The sequence below is a fragment of the Chaetodon trifascialis genome, chromosome 8, assembly GCF_039877785.1.
Source record: "Chaetodon trifascialis isolate fChaTrf1 chromosome 8, fChaTrf1.hap1, whole genome shotgun sequence".
NCBI lineage: Eukaryota > Metazoa > Chordata > Actinopteri > Chaetodontiformes > Chaetodontidae > Chaetodon > Chaetodon trifascialis.
The window spans coordinates 22,547,325-22,566,891 of NC_092063.1; the positions used below are offsets into that span (position 1 = coordinate 22,547,325).

The 19,567-nt window shown below is 40.6% G+C and overlaps 1 protein-coding gene across 2 annotated transcripts in view; it reads left to right on the top strand.

The window, feature by feature from the left end:
* Positions 1–19,567, top strand: part of chchd6a (coiled-coil-helix-coiled-coil-helix domain containing 6a) — a 77,921-nt gene that overhangs the window by 15,350 nt on the left and 43,004 nt on the right. Inside the window, exons 5-6 of one of the 2 annotated variants that reach the window (XM_070968279.1) lie at positions 7,998–8,021; positions 11,960–12,043. In XM_070968279.1, the coding sequence (XP_070824380.1) occupies positions 7,998–8,021; positions 11,960–12,043 (108 nt within the window). The remainder of the gene's footprint in view (positions 1–7,997; positions 8,022–11,959; positions 12,044–19,567) is intronic. The other variant, XM_070968280.1, reaches the window with a different exon arrangement.

The window sequence follows — 19,567 nt, forward strand, 5'->3', positions numbered from 1 at the left end:
CAAAAATGTGTTTTTAGTGCGTTTCACAGTTCAGTCAATCGTGGGTTTGGATTAGCAATTCAAATTAAGCCACACAAAATCTTAACTAGGACAAGTTAAATCATTCTCGCAACTTCCGGTGCAGACACAGTGTCCTTACGCACTGCGTAAAATGCTGGAATCTGACAAAGTTACCAAGCATATGCGATGCAAACAGGCCAAATGTGAAGATGAGGTGGGGGGTCATGATTCCAGAACGTTATACCAGTATCACAGAAACATTAAGACACCTCAAACCAAAGAGGAGTGGTCTGATCGCTCTGGAGATCGACCTGTATCTCTTCCAAAACCAGCAGCTGTAATGGTTAAGAACTCTTCCTGGCATAGTTAAAAAAAAAAAAAAAAAAAGCATAAACACAAATTACATGTTGTGCATTCTTTTGGCAGATACTCGCTTTGGTAGAACATTTAAAATACAGAACGTTTCCACTCAGAATAACCTCCATCTTTTTAATATTACTGATTTGCTTGACTCCACTTAACTACAGTTGACCAAATCTCATAATTATGTAACAAATACTGTTTAGCATCAAATTAAAACATTAAAGTGACGTGAAAGGGAGCAGCCAGGCTAAAAGGAATAACGCTGTTGATGGAGGAGAGGAGGATGAGCAGGAAAGAGGAGGAGAAGGGCCAGTGGCCCATATTGTCCCACTCCTTCCTCTGCATAGCTGCCTGCCCGTAATTATCAGTCGGATTATTATTGAGTGCTAATTTATTACCTCGCTGGGAGCTATGTGTTAAATAAACGCAGCGGAGTAAATAAAGAGAGGAGGAGAAAGGGGGAGAACAGACTGCTGCTGCTATCAGATGGCAACACAGCACACACGCTGCCCACAGGGAAAGAGTGAGATGCATGAGTGTATATTTATACGTGTCTGTCCCAGGCACGCTTGCAAGCCCAAACACTCATGTTCCATGCCCATGTGTTGTGTTGATGATCCATTGGACTGTTAACATTGGTGCGCTGCCCTCAGATGCTCTCTTCATGTGTTCCTTCTGTACTGGATCAGTGAGTTGGCCCTCCATAACTGATATCACTGTGATGTCTACCCAGCAGACACACTGACTAACAGCTCAGCCAGCCGCCATCTGTTGTCCCTACAGCTTAGCCTCAAACCTACAGTACAGTATGGCTGTTGCAGAGCAGAGCAGAAGCACTGTAAAAAAATGAATAAATAAATAAAAAACATGGTCTTCTGTAATTGAGTTTGACGAGGATTTGAGTTTGGAGGATTTTGATGTGTGATATTTGTATTTTTGGTTTGGCTCTGTTTATGAGGGTTTCAGAAGTTTGTCAGCACTAGCACGGATACAATACAAAAGAAGCTTCTCAAATGTCACATGTTGAGCAGCCATGCAAGAGCTTTGCCTGAATAAAATGTCTTAAGATGATCAAATTTCTAATTGAAATGAGATTTGATCAAAGAAGAAGTATGCAAAATTATGAAACTGACCAGACATTTGACATTTGCCACCAGTGCCCCGCAGGCCAAAATGCATGATCCCCATAGACCACCATTACAAACAAAAGGTCTTTAAAACTTTTGACGAGACACCTCCAACCGAGAACAAGGTGTGCAATTTTAATTCAGGTGAATGGGCGCATTTCTGGTGTCCAGTTCTTTTCATACATTCATACTTAGACCAGACCATTTGACCTGTGGCATCAGTGCTACACAGACAAATCAGGGAAAGTCGAAACAAGGTTTATTCATCGGGCTGCAGGACAGCAGGTTATGCTGCACTCAACTATTATCAAAGGCTCTATGTTTTGTCTCTGGTGGTCAGATCAGCAGAGTTTACGAAGAAATAGTTTGGATATGAACAGGAGTGTTGACTCCAACTAGACTCCCTCTAGTTATAAATGATGACAGGCCTCTAGAAACAGGAGCCAGGCGGCATGTCCTACCAGAACATGATGGAGGACATCGGCAAATTTGATTAGCTTTTGAGTTCCCACAAGTGCAACATGGCTTTTTCACATAATCCTGTGGACAGTGTGGGGTGTCTTCTTACCACTAGTGAACCACATCAGAGTTCTCTTGGAGGCGGACCGACTGAAGCAGAAGTATGGCTGCTTGGTCCATGCCAAGATACGATTGGCAGTGGGACAGATGCAACAAGTAATGGCCAAGGCAGCATTGAAACATTATGACACTTCTCACTGACTTCTCTCACATCATTTTAATAACATATTTCAATGCAGAGTGAGTCATCAGTGTCTTAAAATAGCCGTGCCTTACTTTAGGCGGAAGCTTGGGATCTATTTTTACGATGGAACGAGAATTTACATGTGCTGTAATACAGTACAGCTGGAACATTTGAATCAGCAGAGAGATGGTGTGCTGACAGTGTTGAGAATTGATCCTGATGCTGCTCCACTGACAGTGTTACGGTCCCTCGGCATTCACGACGCATAGGCTGGAGCTCAACTGATGCATAACCTTTTATTTTACCTTTAGCACCGTGAAACTAAAACACACAAAAAAATTTGATTACATGATTGCAAATATTAAACCATACTAAACAATAAATTCAATACACACTCCCGCCCCTCGTCCATATTCGTACAGTTTAACAACATTTCATTCATAAAACCAATTCATCATAGCCATCAACCCATAGAAACAAATAAACAAACATTACCTCACTTCGCCTACCAAGGGCGTAAACTCTTTCATCCCAACCATATCTTCTTCTGGCAGTGGCATGTCCTTTATTTCTTTGATCTTCCCAACCCCGGCAGCTACTCTGATAAAACTTTGCGCACGTGTGACAAAGAAGCGTGTGACGACAAAAAAAAGCATTAAATCAAACCAAATGCTGGCCGCTTACAGACAGAGAAAGACCATGAAAAAATGATTTCACTGTGAATTGGGAACATTTCCTGATGCATGAATGCGTGATGGCAAATAAGGCAAATGAGCTCAAACACATCATAGTCATACACACACGTCATACCAGACGCTGCATGTGTCTGGTGAAATTTCCGATATTTTTTCATATTCGGCAGCGACAGCAGGGTCTGCTGGTCAGTGTTTTGCCAGCGTTTCTCAGACCCATTTGATCCATTTGGTGTGCATGTTAAACTCCATGGCTGTGCTAATGGAGAACAAAAAAATTTCACTCCAGTTAACAAGCAAAACTTCCTTGCACACAATAGGAACTCTCCAAACCTCTCTGCAGTGTCTCCACAACAGTGCCTGTCATCTCTTGTTCTTGCTCGCTCAGTCATTCTCGCTGTCGTTTGGTTTTGTCTGACTTGGTCGTGTTTTGTTTCATAGATGCTAACTCTTCATCCTGTCTCTCCTTTTTTCTTCTCCTTTTCAGCTCATCTTTCCTTCTCTTGCTTCCACTTGTTTTCTCTCTCTCACACACATTTACACATTTTGCTCTCTGTCTGGAGCTTCTAAATAGATGCTTCACACCTCTAGCTGTGTATGGAATTGATTCATATGCAGAGGGTGCCTGGAGCAGGAAGAGCGTACGATAATGCGTTTGTAAGCTAATCTCCTGTTTAGCTCGTGGCTAGCAGCTGCCTTATTCAATTATGCACCCTCTTAATAACTGAAGTTATTTTTGTTTACATTTGTTATGTATTTGGTCTTCCTCTTGCCTCTCTCGTTTCTTCTCTTTTCGCCTTCTCAACCAGATCATTTTTAGAAGTGCCAGAGAAGAATTAATTTGATAACCTGTACGGCAAACAGCAGTTGTAAAGTAAATAAAATAAATGTTATGAGTCTTCTTAAATGCAAGCAGCCTATTACAGAAGGTTGTGCAAAGTATGGACGTGAGCCCCGAACCCTTTTATATTCTAGTATGTCTGTTGTGATCTTAATGCTGCTTTTAAAGCTGCGTTATACCCATCTAAACTCAAGTGCGGAGTAAAACCTTTTTTAGTGACAGCAAGGCTATTTTTTATGGTGTGTCTAAAAGTGCTTAATATCTCTGAAATTTCACACTGCTTTGTGATTGAGCATCACATCAAATTGAATTTCTTTTGTGTGCAGGCTCATTTGGTAATAATAATAAGCCGATGGTGACTGATACCGTGCAGGATTTAACAAAAAAAAAAAAAAAAGGCATTACAAAATGAACAAATGCACAGCTCTCACACTCAGTGTAGGTGTTAGATTGATAATGACCTAATGATGATAGTCCTGAGAGGAATACGGTGTGTTTGCGAGGCTTGTTCATCATTCTTCAGTCTGACCCCACTGAAACTGTGCTTCTGCTGCACCATTAGTAGATGGAAATTTTTTAACATAATTCTTGAGAGTGTGCTCTTGGCTACAAGTCACCTTAGGTATTGAACATTAGTGCTATTCTGGTACCAACCTGCTGCGAATTTGATTATCAAAAACAGGCAAGAACCAAAAGCTGGCAATGAATGCTTGCTGAGATTTGTTCTGTTCTTTCCTTATTCTTTAATCAGTTTAGATTTTCTGATTCATGCCATAATCTATTGTAGACTGAATGTTTTTACTTCGTATGTTTAGACATTTAAAATGTGAGAATTTTGGCTTCTGTTCTGCAGCCATGCCGTGAGGCTGCACTTTGGCAGGCACTTATTTGAGCTACATGCGAACATCAGCATGCATACATACTAACAATGACAAAGCTGATGTGCTGATGCTAAGCACATAACATCTTAGTTTAGCATGTTTGCATGCTAACATTAGCTAAGTAGTACTAAACACAATGCATGGGTGAGGCTGAAGGATCACTGAAGTTAGAAGGCTTCATGTCTGGACAAAATCCTGTGGCAGTCCATCCAGTAAATGTTGAGATGTTTCCGTGTGGACCAAAGAGGTGGACTGACCGACATTGCCATCCCTGGGGACATGTCTGTAGAATGGCTAAAAAGAGTTTTGTAGAAAATCTTTATATTCCTTAAAATACAGTTTTAATCAATGCAGCATTGGTCGTGTAAGGGAGGTCAACATGCATATGCCATTACCTTACTTGTGCTTGTGATTCAGCTGCAGGCATTGTTGAGGTTACCCAATGGCAAGTTTTGATATGTCAGAGCAGTTTTCAAGAAGTTAAGCCTTATTAAAGACTGATATTAAGAAGAATTACTTTACAGCTCTGTAAGGTTACGAAGACATTGGTTCTGTCTTAACAAGGTGAGTGTTAAGACAGAAGGACCATATATTCATGCGACAAAGTGATCTACTGAGTTTCCTGGCATGTGTTTGAGTGGCCAGCACAGCGTGCAGGATGCTGTTGCTGTTGCTAATGTCGATCTAAAGATGGTTTAAATCAGCAAAGCAGAATTACAGATGGACTCACCGGAGAGACAAAATAGGACTAAACGAAACAATTAAAGACGTACACAAGCAGACAATGCCAGGTGTCCCGACAGAGACGCAGACTAAACAAACATTAGCATGTAAGCCTCAGCCATCCACTGTGCGTGCGTGCGTGCGTGCGTGCGTGAGTGTGTCTGGTGTGGTATGTCGTGCGTAAAGTCACGCCTGGCTGGCTGTTATCTACCATAGACTCACAGGTCCCTGGAGGGACACCAGAGGAGTCATCTGATTCACTCGCAGTTTCTTCTCTGACTGCAAATTAAAACAGGACCAACACAGAGGGAGACACAGATAGGAAGGAGAGCTGTGTTTTTTAATTAAATCCATTCTGTTTCCGCTTAATCCCCGCCAAACAGTTTCTGGTCTAACATATAAAATTAGGACATGAACAGTTTCATCCCCTCTTTTCACCTGCAGTAACGTGCACAGCTGCACCTTTCAGCCGACAGTGGAACCATCTCTCTCATCAGAAGCCCTCTCGCTTTTGTCTCTGCTCAGTAAAGGTCTGTTTATGAAACACAGATGATCTGCTCTGATTTGATTTGGCGTTCAGCAGCCCTGATAACTATGATGAATCTTCCGCCCTCTGTGTGTGCGTGCATGTGTGCGTGTAGACTCTCTTCACCTTCCTGCACTGATGCTGCTTTTTAGTGCCACGGTGTTATTCACGCCTGGGACAATAGTGCTTTAAAAATGCTGATTGGCATTAATTTGCTGGGTGTAGCAGATGTGTAAAATGTTGCATGGTGGAGTCAAAAGGTCTGACTGGCTGCCAGTCTCAGAGATACTTACAGTTATTATTTCAGCTTTCTACACGGTGACTTTTCCAATGAAACATCAGATGTTGTCATTATAACGATACATTTTGATGCCATGAGTTTTGGCATAGTTTAAGATCCTAATCTGTGGAATCATCTCTTGATGTGACAGTGCCAAAATGCTCATCTTTGTATTTACTGGCAAGCAACAAGAGGAGCCTTGTTTATACAGGCCGAATGCTGCTCTGTTAGCACGCACAACTGCTGCACTTTGATTGTTTAACTCTTTCCAAATGAGCTGTTTCTGAGAGTCTTTCAACAGCCGTGTCTGACCAATGAGGATTGAGTCAAAAAAATCTATTAACCCGTCGCTTTGATTGCATCTGGACGGCGCAAACGTAAGAGAAGTGTGGGTACATTTGAGAAGAAGAAAATGAAAGCGATCGATGCGGTTGTTTGTGTCATCATGGTTTTTTTTTTTAGTGTCGGCCAAAGTTGAATGCATTTTTTCTTTGTGCTGGCAAATTCATATTTCACTTCTGTGAAATATGAAGTCTTTAGCTTACCAAGATTTTATATTGAGTGGAAAAATGAGAATAGAACTTGTTATAAGTGTTCGTCTGTTCAGGTCCATTCTGCGGTGGTGTGGTTGTTGCTCCGTGAGTTCGCTTTGGGTTTGGAACCTGAGGTGGGCTCATGGAGTCACTCATTAGACACTCTGGTAATGTTGAAGTGCGTTTTGCTTATTGCTTCATTCGTATGTCTGAGCTTCACTGTGCAGACAGAAGCATGTGCAGATCTTGACACCGGAAGGCTGTTTTCGCATTCATCTCCTGAAGGGGGGAACGTTCCTCTGTACTCACTCTAAACCTGAATATAAGACATACATGTATGAGCCAGGATGTGGGATATCACAACCAGTGTGGAAGCCAACCTTGGTCTAGTATATGCAATTTACACCAGTGTGATGCAGAAACATTGAAATCTCCAGGGCACATGCACGGAGAATGGACTGTTCAGTGGAGAAGGAGTCATCTTATTCAGCAGTTCAACTTCTGAAATGAAAAATATTTGCATATTCATAGATTCTGAATTTTTCAACAAGGTAGCAGAGGAAGATGTAATTCTGAGAATTTCTAACAAGGTAATTTAACTTTTTGGGTGGAAAGAAATTGTCAGATGCTTATTATTATTCAAAGCAGAGTATTTTGCCGTCTGGAGGGAATCTTTAACATTCTACACAATACTGTCCAACACTTCCAACGTACTTTACACTATTTCACACTATAACATATTATTTGCTCTGTCACACACCTTTATTGAAGCTCTGTGATGCTGACAATAAGTGGAATATCCAAACCAAACATTCCGTGTATATAAATATCATGCACCACTTTATACACGCTCCCTGAAGATGCTGCATATTTGGCTTCTTTGCAAACTTGTGGATCGCTGCTGGAATTGAAACGCCATTTCTCTAAGTTTCACAAACTTCATGAATATGGAGATGTGTTCTGCCACTGGGTGTGTGGTTGAAGAAGTTCATCTGAAATAAGTTTTCAATGCAACATCATTTCCATATAATCTGTTTGGACATAGACCTCTCAATGGTCTTGTAGATAAAATACATACATATGTTCTCTAATTGTTAGTGTGAGCTGAAGCAGGTTCATCTGATCAATAAGGTGATTAATTGGAATTGATGGCTGTAAAGTTAAGTAAATTATGAATCATTTAACAGCCCTAAGCCAAGCACTGTGTCTGGTGTTGAGCTGTATTTCCTCACCGTTTATGCTTCTCTCCCTCCTCCTCCTCTCTTTCTTGTCTTTGTCTGTCTATTCTTTTCTTTTTCTTTCTACTTTCTATTTCCTGACTTCTCTAGTCAGCAGATGAGATGCAAGTAATGGTAAGCTTCATCATAACCCTCAAACCCTCCCTCCCTCCCTCCCTCCCTCCCTCCATCCATCCATCCATCCATCCATCCATCCATCCATCCATCCATCCATCCATCCATCCATCCATCCCACTCCTCACAGTGTTTTATTTCATCGCTGTCCTCTTGTTGAATGTCACCTAAAAAGGGTGAAACTACAATCACCGCGCTGATTACTCCCAATAATTTCTGTTTAAATGAAATCCTTTACAAGGGAAACAAGGAAATGTGTGCGGAGGAAAAAAATCCTCTTTGATTTGATTGAATTGAAAGCAAAGTAAACCCGTCCCTGCTCCCTTCCTCTTCACATTTATTTCCACTCTCAGTCCTCAGCGTCTCCTGCTTCCATGCTCTTTTCTCCCCATCCGTCCAAATAGCTGCATCCCTTTCTCCCACTTGTTTACCCATTCCTCATCCTTCCATCAGTCCATCTTACTCTCTCTCTTCATCTCTCTCTATCCTACATATTTCCATACATCTGTCTGAATTGTCTGTGGAGCCAGTATTTATAAATCACTAAAAATAAAACTTTCCTTTTTTGCAAGAAGAAGAAGGAGAAGAAGGTTGCAAGAAAATGGTGTGAATAGTGCAGCATAAGACAGGAAGGATTGACACAAAGGCAGTACAAAATACACATTTTATAATAAAAAAATGTGTAGAAGCTTTGTGCATTACTTGCAGGACTAGAGGGCTAACTGCTAACGCGCTAGCTGGCTGGGAACGTATTGCACCAGCCATAGTCACTCACAGTAACTCTCCAAGCTTTTTCTATTCTTCTTTGCACTGTGCCATTAACTCTGCCCGGGCATTATGTTGTAGAGGCTGTAGATCATTTCATTCAATAAAAAGTCAGTGAAAAGGGGAAAAAAGCTCTCCAAGCTGGGGAGCTCGCTAACTGGTTGTTAGCAAGCTCGATAGCTCAGTCACTTATGGGACATTAAGTTCACATTGTTTATTCAGAAGTATTTGTACCATCAACTCCTCTTGTGTGGAGCAGTTTGTACTTCAACAGAGGAGGCTACATCAAAGTGGGTGGTGCAGCACAGCCAATAAGCTGTCATCGCCTCCTCCGTTTTCGACTTTCTGACTCTTTGTTCCCCCAGAGTTCAGCGCTGTAGAGATGGCTTGCGATTAGTCATTTTTGTGCGAATTGCCACTGATCACACTTTTTTAATTGAAATTTTATTTTGCCACAAGCAGTCTCCAGCTGTGGACTGTGTTTAACAAAGAACTGATGACCTTTTTGAGTGAGCTTACTGAATGAAAATGCTAACTAAAAAAAAAAAAATTAGAGCTGATGACAAAGTTTAAATGTTCAATTTCTGCATCTATGATTCCCCTTTGTCTCTTTCTCTTCATTTCTTTCTGCTTTCTTCTGTTTTGTTTCCTCTCCTCTTTTTAATTTCTTTCTTCTGTGTAGTTCCCTCAGTTTTCAGTTTTTTCTCCTGTCAGTCAGTGTGAAGATGTGCTTGCATGTTTGTGTACGAGTCTGTCAGTCTGCTCTCTCACGCCTGTGACTTCGCTTGTTTTTGTGAACATGTGTATGCTCGTCACCTTCAGTGCTTCATAACTACTTGAAAATCACATGATCTGTGGTGACACGGTGTGTGTGGCATGATTCTCTGCACCAGCACAAACTCTGGCACAATGGGTGGATGGAGAGGGACGGGTAGATGGGTGGGTGCGTAGTGAGAGGCAGATGGAAAGGGAAGATTTTCAAAGAGGTGTAATTTGAGGGTTGTGGCTCGCTGTTTGGGGACTTTTTTTTTTTTACACTGTAAGGTGTCTTCCTGCTGGAGTTAACACAGCACAGTCATAAAAGGGTTTGTGTGTTCTGGCCCACTTGTTTGGATGTCTTTGGGTATCATGGTGGTATGTGTATGTATATAAATGTGCAGGAGCCTCCAGGCCCTAAAAACAGTCTGACCACTGACATCTTTCACTTTGCTGTACTACTCTAGCACATATCTGTACAGGGTGCATTTCCCAATGGTGTGTGTGTGTGTGTGTGTGTGTGTGTGTGTGTGTGTGTGTGTGTGTGTGTGTGTGTGTGTGTGTGTGTGTGTGTGTGTGTGTGTGTGTGTGTGTGTGTGTGTGTGTGTGTGTGTGTGTGTGTGTGTCTGTCTGTCTGTCTGTCTGTATCTTTTCTATGCAGTCTGCCAGAAATCAATTAGCTTTTCTCCTGATCCACACCGGCTTCATTCATTTCCACCTACTGTATACCATGTTAATGTCAAGGTAATGTAGATGGCAGGAAGTCAAATTAATCATAACACATGTTCACACGTGTGTTATGATTACAGGGATTAAAAGGGACTACGACGCAGATCAGCCCCTTCACTTTTTCCATGGTATGAAACCACACGTTTTGAAGGTCAAAGGCAGCTTATTTTACATTTCCTTGGACAGAAACAAGTATCAGAATTACTCTGTGTGTGTGTGTGTGTGTGTGTGTGTGTGTGTGTGTGTGTGTGTAAGAATAATGTGTCTGATATGGAGTCATCTCTCATTTGTTCAGTTCCTGCCATCCGAAATTACTCCTGCGGGAGATAAACCTTTCTGTCAGAGCTGTTCTCCTTAGTTAAAATTAAACAAAAAGAGCCAAAAAGGATATGTTTTGCCATTAGGCCAGCCAGCTCCGACAAATGACACGAAAATATATTTGTTCAAATTACCAGGGTTGCTGACATCCTTCGGCTGGATTAAATCAAAGCAGTAGAGGAGTGATGGTGTGTATGGTACTGCAGCGGTTCCTGATTATTTCCTGGCTCTCTTTTTTTAAAATACATACTGATCCAGTAAGAAAAAAAGTAAAGATTAGCAGAGAGGCTGAACACATTTTTTATTTGAAGACATTATTTTGTGTAGCAGAAACAGAGTTTTGAGGAACCCCTGGTTCTGGAAGTAAAAATGAAATTAATTATTTCCCAACTGACAGTGTTACGTGACTCACAGTCAGAGTGTTTCTACAGCGTGGATGGGCGTGAAACAGCCGTATTAGACAACATGTTTTTTGATTTAAAAAGTTGAAGGTACGTCCCTGCCCCTGAGAACACTGATATAACGATCGATCGGAGGTTAAATCAATTCACTTGTGGATTCTGGGTTGATTTTAGATTCATGTGGCAACCATGGCGCCACATTTTGTTCAACGAGGATCTGGCTTCTTCTCAGCAGCAACGGTGGTCAAGGCTCATGGATGCTGCAGTATTTAGAGTTGTCTGCCATGCCAAGCTTGGCAAAACATGCTTTCTCAGAAAGTTGAAATAACTAAAACTTGGTAAAAACATCATAACATAAAATATCACTAGAACATAAACTGAGAATAGAATTATTACGTGATGTGGGGGAGAATCTCGTGTTTCTGTTTTTCAGTAACTTTGAGGCTATCGATGAAAGAAAAAATTGAAATTGAAATGGAAATGCAGAAGGATAAACGCTTCCAGAACCAGTCACCTGTCACAATTTGTGACCACTTACAAGGGTCTTGAGCAGATAGGAACCACCGTCATACTACATCATCCTGTAGAACCAAAGCAGAATACTGTCATCGAAATTTAAAGGAATCTAATTACAAATCACTGAAGAAAACAACTGCAATCGGCTGGCGACCGGTCCAGGGTATACCCCGCCTCTCGCCCGTTGACGGCTGGGATAGGCTCCAGCACCCCCCGAAAGGGATATGCGGTATAGAAAATGGATGGATGGATGGATGGATGGATGGATGGATGGATGGATGGATGGATGGATGGATGAAGAAAACAAAACTGAACCAAAAGTTGGCTTTACAACTTCACAACACAGCTTTACTCTGTGTTTAATCCCTTCTGTGTGTGTGTGTGTGTGTGTGTGTGTGTGTGTGTGTGTGTGTGTGTGTGTGCGTGTGTGTGTGTGTGTGTGCCCTCTTGCAGGCACAGCAGCTACAGAAGAAAGATTCACAGCTGAAAGCATTGGATGCCTTCTACAAGGAGCAGCTGGCACAACTGGAGGAGAGGGTACAACATTTACACAAACACTCACGTACACAGGCGTTTAGAGAGACTTCATTAGAGGCTTTCACAGGCTCAAAGTTACACACACTGCACGCATAAAACTATAGAGCACCCACACACATGCACTTACTTTGTGGCACACATACCCAATAACATTCAAAAGTTTAGAATTGCCAGTAACTGTATATTGATGCTTTTCTTCTTTCCTTCACTGAAGGTTATCATATTGATAAAAACTACGATTCCGACACCAAATGTATCATTTACATTTGAAATAAATAAATAATTCAATCTTAGAATTTAGTCTATGTTCCCACAGTGTTGCATGATGGGAGAATAATGTTTTTTACTCTCAAATCCTCTTTGATTTAGAATTTGTCACTCAGTCACTCAGCTGCTGTGCAATGGCAGAAAGTGAATGGACATAAATGGTCTGTGTTGTAACTCTCATAATGGAAATTTTGCAACAAGAATGGCACAAGCTGACTCTGTGTGGTCCAATACACCTGCCGTAAAAACAAAGCTCTGACACTCATAGGTGGTATGACAGAGACAATCACACTTCACACTGAAACCGTTTCAAATGGGACACTGTTTTGGTCTTAATACCCTTGCATTACAACAATACTACCCTTGAGGATTTTTTTTTAATGTTGTGTACAGTGCCAATGCAGTGGGGACAATGTACCACCATATTCTTTTACATTTGAATTTGAATTTGTAAGTCCAGCACCAGGCCTGGAATTAAGTGGTCACCAACACCACAGTCAGTAACAATGAGTGAAAATTAAGTATTATGAAGACAAAACGCTCAGTATATTGCATAACTGTTCTTAGTTTATTAAGACTGTACCCTGAATGTTTTACTTTTCCACAAAATGCTGTGAACAGCTCATGTTAATTGTAATATTTCAGTTATGGAATATGTCTTTAAATGGGCTAACTACCCTGGTGATCAAGATTAATCTGAACAGCTTCAACACATGTGCATTTCAGCATTTGAGTCAGAGATCATAAATTACAGAAAACTGACTTGAAACACTTTTTTACTCGTTAAACATTAAACACACTAATGAGAAACTTCTCAAGGTGAGACTACTAGATTCTTCTCGTTTCTAGAAACACTGCAGAAGCAGCAGTTTACACAGAGAAGGTCATGTCATACAGAGAAATATCAGCTGTTTTTAGGTAAAAATAATAGTAACTTATAAAACGGAAGCTAAAAAAAGGGCAATAGCAATGCTCAGCTTTTAAGTTTCATCAAGCAGCAGCATAATAACCCCGTCACGCACACAATGTTTTGGAAAATACTTGTACACAAAGGGCATTCTGCCGTTACAAACTGAGTACAATTAGCTGACAATTCGCCTGATCAGCCACCATCAGTAATCAAAAACTCACATTATTAGACAGTAAAACATTAAACAAACCAACAACTAACCACAGTCAATGAATGTCAGACAACCTTACTGTACTTTAGCAGTTACCTCGTGTTTCTGTGGCAGTGATAAAACGTTGAAAATATACATACTAGTGCTGTCAAAAATATCGCGTTAACGTGTTAACACAAATCAGTTTTAATAGCGTCATTTTTTAAATCGCAAGATTAATGCTCTTTTTGACCTAGTGACCTTGTAGTTTTTTATAAGCTGTGGCCACTGCTGTAGTTAGAAAAACTACAGGATCCAGTTGTAAACTGGAAACAAAACAATAGGCACGTCCCACACACGTTTGGTCTTGTCTGCTCTTTAGCTGTAAAAGAGTAGGCTACCAGTTTGTGTGGTTGTCAAGCGCGAAACGCCGAAATTGATGCGGACAAGATTCTGAATTGAAAGTTTAGTTTCAAAAAGTTGCCAGATGGGTCGACTGACAAGACCAAAGTTATCTGTGTGTATTGTCGGTGTGAACTGAAATATCACCGCAGCATATCCAGTCTGAAATGTCACTTGATAGCCAAACACACGGCTAATGCGAATTCTCCGCTGCCTCCTTGTCAAAACCAGGCAACAATGGATGGCTTTCGACAGAGGCGTATGGATGCTATTATGTTCAAAGGAAACTTAAGAAAGGAAAGTTTAAGCTATGGTTTAACTGCACTATAGCCTGAGTCCTAGTTTACGATGATGTGCACTTTGTAACTTTATCTTGTATCACTCTGTTTTGATCCCTTAGAAAGGGTTGTTGAAGGGGCTTTTTTGTAAGTTTTTTTTTTGTCATCTGTTTATTGACAGTGTTAAATTGTGTGAGATTTGATTCATTCAAATGTGAATGACTGCTCAAAGTGAGAATGTTAGTGTGAAATAAAACACCACACGTTGTTTTCAATAAAAAACATTTGCACAAAGCAAGCCTATCCACTTTTCCATGTTGATAACAGCATTCAAATGATAATTCAAGGGACATTTAGAATAGATAAAAATGTGTGATTAATTTGCGATTAATCGCGAGTTAACTATGACATTCATGAGATTAATCGCGATTAAATATTTTAATCGATTGACAGCACTAATATATACATGTTTTTGAATTAAGCGGAAGCTCCCTGCGCTCGCAGCAGAACATATCATGCCAAACTCCCTTAAAGAATTATGACATAAAAATTCTTTACGTGCCCGCAGAAACACATTGTTGTTGTATGTTAGCTAACACCATCCAGCAATATGCTTACAAACTGTAAAACACGCCTGTATTAATGCTTATACTGTGTAGTGTTTAGCTGCTTTTGCTTATCACATAATGTTGATTGTTAGCTAGCAAGTTAGCTGTTAATGCTTATGGAGTGGGAGAAATCTTGCACTGCTGTTAATGTCCAGCCTGATGACAGAGACAGTGGGACACATGAGTTTGTTGATGTGCTACGTATTTGCTGCATGTAGTTTTAAATGAGGAAATCCTTGACTTGCACTGCAGTACACATAAAATCTGAGGTATTAGCAGTGCTCAAGGCTTGTCTGTAAATGTGATTCAAGGGGATTTTAGCCAGCCTGAGCATCTCCAGAGAGCCCTTACAAGCTTTTTCCTTCCCTTTCATCTGTCTGACATTTACCAGGCAGAAAAGGTAGGGAAGCTGTTGGTCTTGAGTTAAGTCTCAGTCTCAGCAAACGCCACACAGAAGGACCTTTACACAGGCTCTCTGGGGGGAGCAGTTATCTAGCTCTTAGATGGGGAAGACCTTTACAGGAAATTATGTGTGAAATCTAAGCATTATATTCTGTTTACTGTGGATAATTCAAGCCTGTTCAGCAATAAGAGAGCGGTGGGAGCAGTTGGAGTCTCATGGGGAAACGGTAACTTTGGAGTGCCACCACTACAGTGTTCCAGTTGTTTACACTCAGTTGGACTTAAATATATTCGCTTTTGTATTCATTTACATGTTGTCAGTCTTTTGCTTATTTGTGACTGCTGTTGGAAAACATAAAGGAGGAAAAAAGCTCAATCCAAGTTTGGAATAAATCTCTGATGGGTGACACAGTGGGTGAAAGAAATGTGTGTATGAGTGAGTGTGTGCATGTGAGTAGAGGTTATGTTTAGTGTCTGCCATAAGCTACCATAAGCGGATAGAGTTCTTGGTGGCCACTGACTCGAGCAATAGGCTTTTTTTCTGTTTGGTTAAATCTGAAGTTTGGGCTTTTTAGGCATGGTGTGTCCAATCCTGTCTGCTGAAGAGAAGAGAAGCAAGAAGTCTTTCTTTACACTCTCCCTTCCCTCCTCCCTTCCTTCCTTCCTTCCTTCCATCCATGATTCTTAGCTGTCCAGTTTAAATGACAGACAGACGAGCACAAACGGGCTGACATCGCTATAACACAAAATCTGTATTCTAATTACCATGCAGTCAGCCTAAATAAACATTTATTACCTCGATGAGCAGTCTCTCCACTCATTGGAAACACAACACACACACACACACACACACACACACACACACACACACACACACACACACACACACACACACACACACACACACACACACACACAGGTCTTGGTGTCAGATGCCTGGCTATTTGTGTTAGTCTCATTAGGAACAGGTTGGGTTTGCAGAGGGAGTCGAAGACTGGCAGGCTGACATACGGGTGGCACAAGCTGTGTTTGCTGCTGGGCTTAGGATGTTTGTAGACAGACCTCTGTGTGGGTATGTGTGTGTGTGTGCAAAGAGAGACAGACAGACACAGAGAGAAAGATGAGTTTTGCATGCATACAGTATACTCAGGTGCATGTGTACTGTATGTGTAGACGCAGGAATTTATATGCGTGTTTGCACCAGAAGCCACATAATGCCTTGGTTTTGGTCTGTTTGACTGCTCAAAATGTTCTCAGTGCTTGAGGTTTAGTTTTGTCTAATGGCTCTGCTGAACTGAACCAAGATGAGTCCAGTAGAAGTGAGCTAGGCTGATGTTCATGTTCTCTCACTCTTTGCATTGACATGAGTGGGATGGCACAAAAACTTCTGACATTAGGTATTTGACAAACAAATTAAAAGAAAGGTTTGCAATTAACCAGATTTAAGAGGGTGAGATGCTGAGTTTTGTGATATAAATAAATATGTATGGAAATGCATTTGATAAGTGCAGCATGAGGATATTCCTGAGTGTTTTTGTATCAAGAAAACATGAAATATGTGGTTCGGCTGATGCAGAGGACCTGAAACACTATCCGGCTCTATTCAGTTACCATTTTCTATTGTTTTGACCATCCAGAAGTCTACATGTTGGATAATCTCCGTCTTTCCACTACTTGCAAAATGTCAACATAAGGAAAGCAGTAGTAATATTTATTTTATGTGGGTAAATAGCTTTTGTTCATTTCCCATGCACCTTTTACCCAATTCTTCCTTTGTCTTTTTCTGCTCTCCCTCTCAAACACTCTTGTCATAGTATAGTTTGAAGCTGGTGGAAATAAAGCGTACAGAAGGAGATAATAATCCTCTTCCAAGTCTGACAGGTTGCTTGACATGCTGTCAGCAGGGGCCTTGACGTTGTGCACCTGAAATATCTGCACACTGAACACACACATGCCCACAGAGGCACACACACACACACACACACACACACACACACACACTGCTTTACTCCAAATAATGCCAATGGCACTACCTTTTTTCCTTGGTCAAACAGAGACACAGAGGACTTATTTAAGACAGCATGCAAGCAAACTCACAGACACACACACACACACACACACACACACACACACACACACACACACACACACACACACACACACACAGACAGACACTACACTCGAGTGTGAGGTTTTTATTTTTTTTTTAAATGCTGTATTAAAAACTTCACTTTTCTGCTGTGTTGCACTTTCTTATGGAAATGCATGCACTCTGGGCCCTATGTAGACCGAGTCAAAGTTTAACGCTTTCATCCTGTGGAAAGTTATGTGCTCAATATGCTGCAGCGAGGGCTTCGAATCTGCTTATTAGTTTAGCTTGTTAGCAATATTTCCACTGAGGCTGCACCCATCTGGAGATGAAGATATGAATTTCATAATAAGTTAACATTACCAAACATTGCAGAGTTGTGGCTTACATTCCAGTTGCCTCATTATTTTGTCTGAGCAAAAAAAAGTGCTTGTCTATATTCTTCAACAGTGGTAAACACTCAGCAAGATCCAAACCAGCTACATTTATTGTAATTTAAGTACAAAGTGTCCATCGGAAAGCACTGTGAAACAGAAAAATGTGATGATTAGCTGTGACACAAAATTTCTAAAGGTGTCGGCATACATGTTGCTGAATTGCTTTTATTTTGACTCAAACACGTATCACAATGCATGTTTTATACTGAATTTTACATGTCCTGTAAGTTTTAAGCTTTGAGACGTTTCAGGTCATTGTGCTTAATCACATTTGAGCAGTTGAGAAACCAGTCAGCTCCCACATGTTAAAGGAACATTTTCTCTTTCAAATTCTTGAAACTGAACTAAAACCAAAAAAAGTCATCCCTTTTCGCAGTCAGAAATCATTGTTACAAAAACAACATGAGTACAAAATAATCTATAGCTTAGCATTAGTCTTGATGTCAGCATGATATTGTCTTATGTAGCCATCAAGTACTCCTGTCAAAACAAGTTTCTAAAATTACTCAGCTGGAAACAGGGTTTTCGTCCAACTCATAAAATTAATTTTATCAATCTGCAGTGATTTTGAAATTTATCATTAACATTTTAAAAAAGGGGCAGAAAGGGGCAAAAATGTCATCAGAAATGCTTCTTAAGCCCTCAAAGCTTCTGAGTGGGTGGGCTGGTGTATGCGGTTGAGTATGTGTAGTGAGCCAGTAGTAGAGAGTGTGTAGTGAGCTGGCAGGGCCACCAAGACCCAATAACAAAGTGATAATGCTAACTTTAGCTTACAAGCTAAGCACTGAAAGTGTTTTGTTAGCTGTGATGTCGACTAATGACTACTGTTCCATGTTCTTTTGTTAAGTTTTACATTTTGGAAAACATACTTAATTGCTTTCTTACCCTGTCATATATAAAAACATCAGAAATGTCAAACCTTGGAACAGTAACTGAAGTCCTGTTGTCACTGTGCAGAGATTCCAGAACATCACTAGACCCAGACAAGAGATATTCTACGATATAATGCCCAGGAACACTACAAGTGTCATTTTTAGGTTTTTGTACAAGTGAAAGCTAACATATTAGTGAGCTTTCAAGGCAGGCAGATGCTAACCAGGCTAGCTGGTTAGCTTATGCTAAATGTATGCTAGTTTTTGCTTATGCTAGCATATGCTAAGTAACCAGCTGCTAGCCGCAGCTTCATATTTAACAGATACATACGAGAGTGGTTTCATTCTCACCTAACTCAGCAAGAAAGTAAATAAACTAGTGCTGTCAATCGATTAAAATATTTAATTGCGATTAATCTCATGAATGTCATAGTTAATATATAATAATATAATATATAGAATTCGCATTAGCCATGTGTTTGGCCATCAAGTGGTATTTCAGACTGGATGTGCTACAGTGATAACTCAGTTCACACTGACAATACACACAGATAACTTTGGCCTTGTCAGTCGACCCATCTGGCAACTTTTTGAAACTTTCCATTCAGAATCTTGTTCGCATCCATTCCAACGTTTCGCGCTTGACATCCACACAAACCAGTAGCCTACTCTTTTACAACTAGCGAGTAGACAAAACCAAACGTGCGTGGGGTGTGCCTATTGTTTTGTTTCCAGTTTACAACCGAATCCTGTAGCCTTTCTGACGTTACTAGTAGTTGCCACAACTTATAAAAAAACTACAAGTTCACTCGGTCACAAAGAATGTTAATCTTGCGATAAAAAACATGACACCATTAAAATTGATTTGCCTTAACGCGTTAGTAACACAATATTTTTGACAGCACTAAAATAAACATATTTCCATAAAAAAAATTCAATTTATTGTCTCAGAATGTAGTTTTACATTGTAATTCCTCTGTCATTCCTCTGTCTGCTGAAAAAAACAACAACATTCTGTCCAATCCTTCCTCTTTCACATCTAAACAAGCTAAGTTCTGCTGGAATTTGA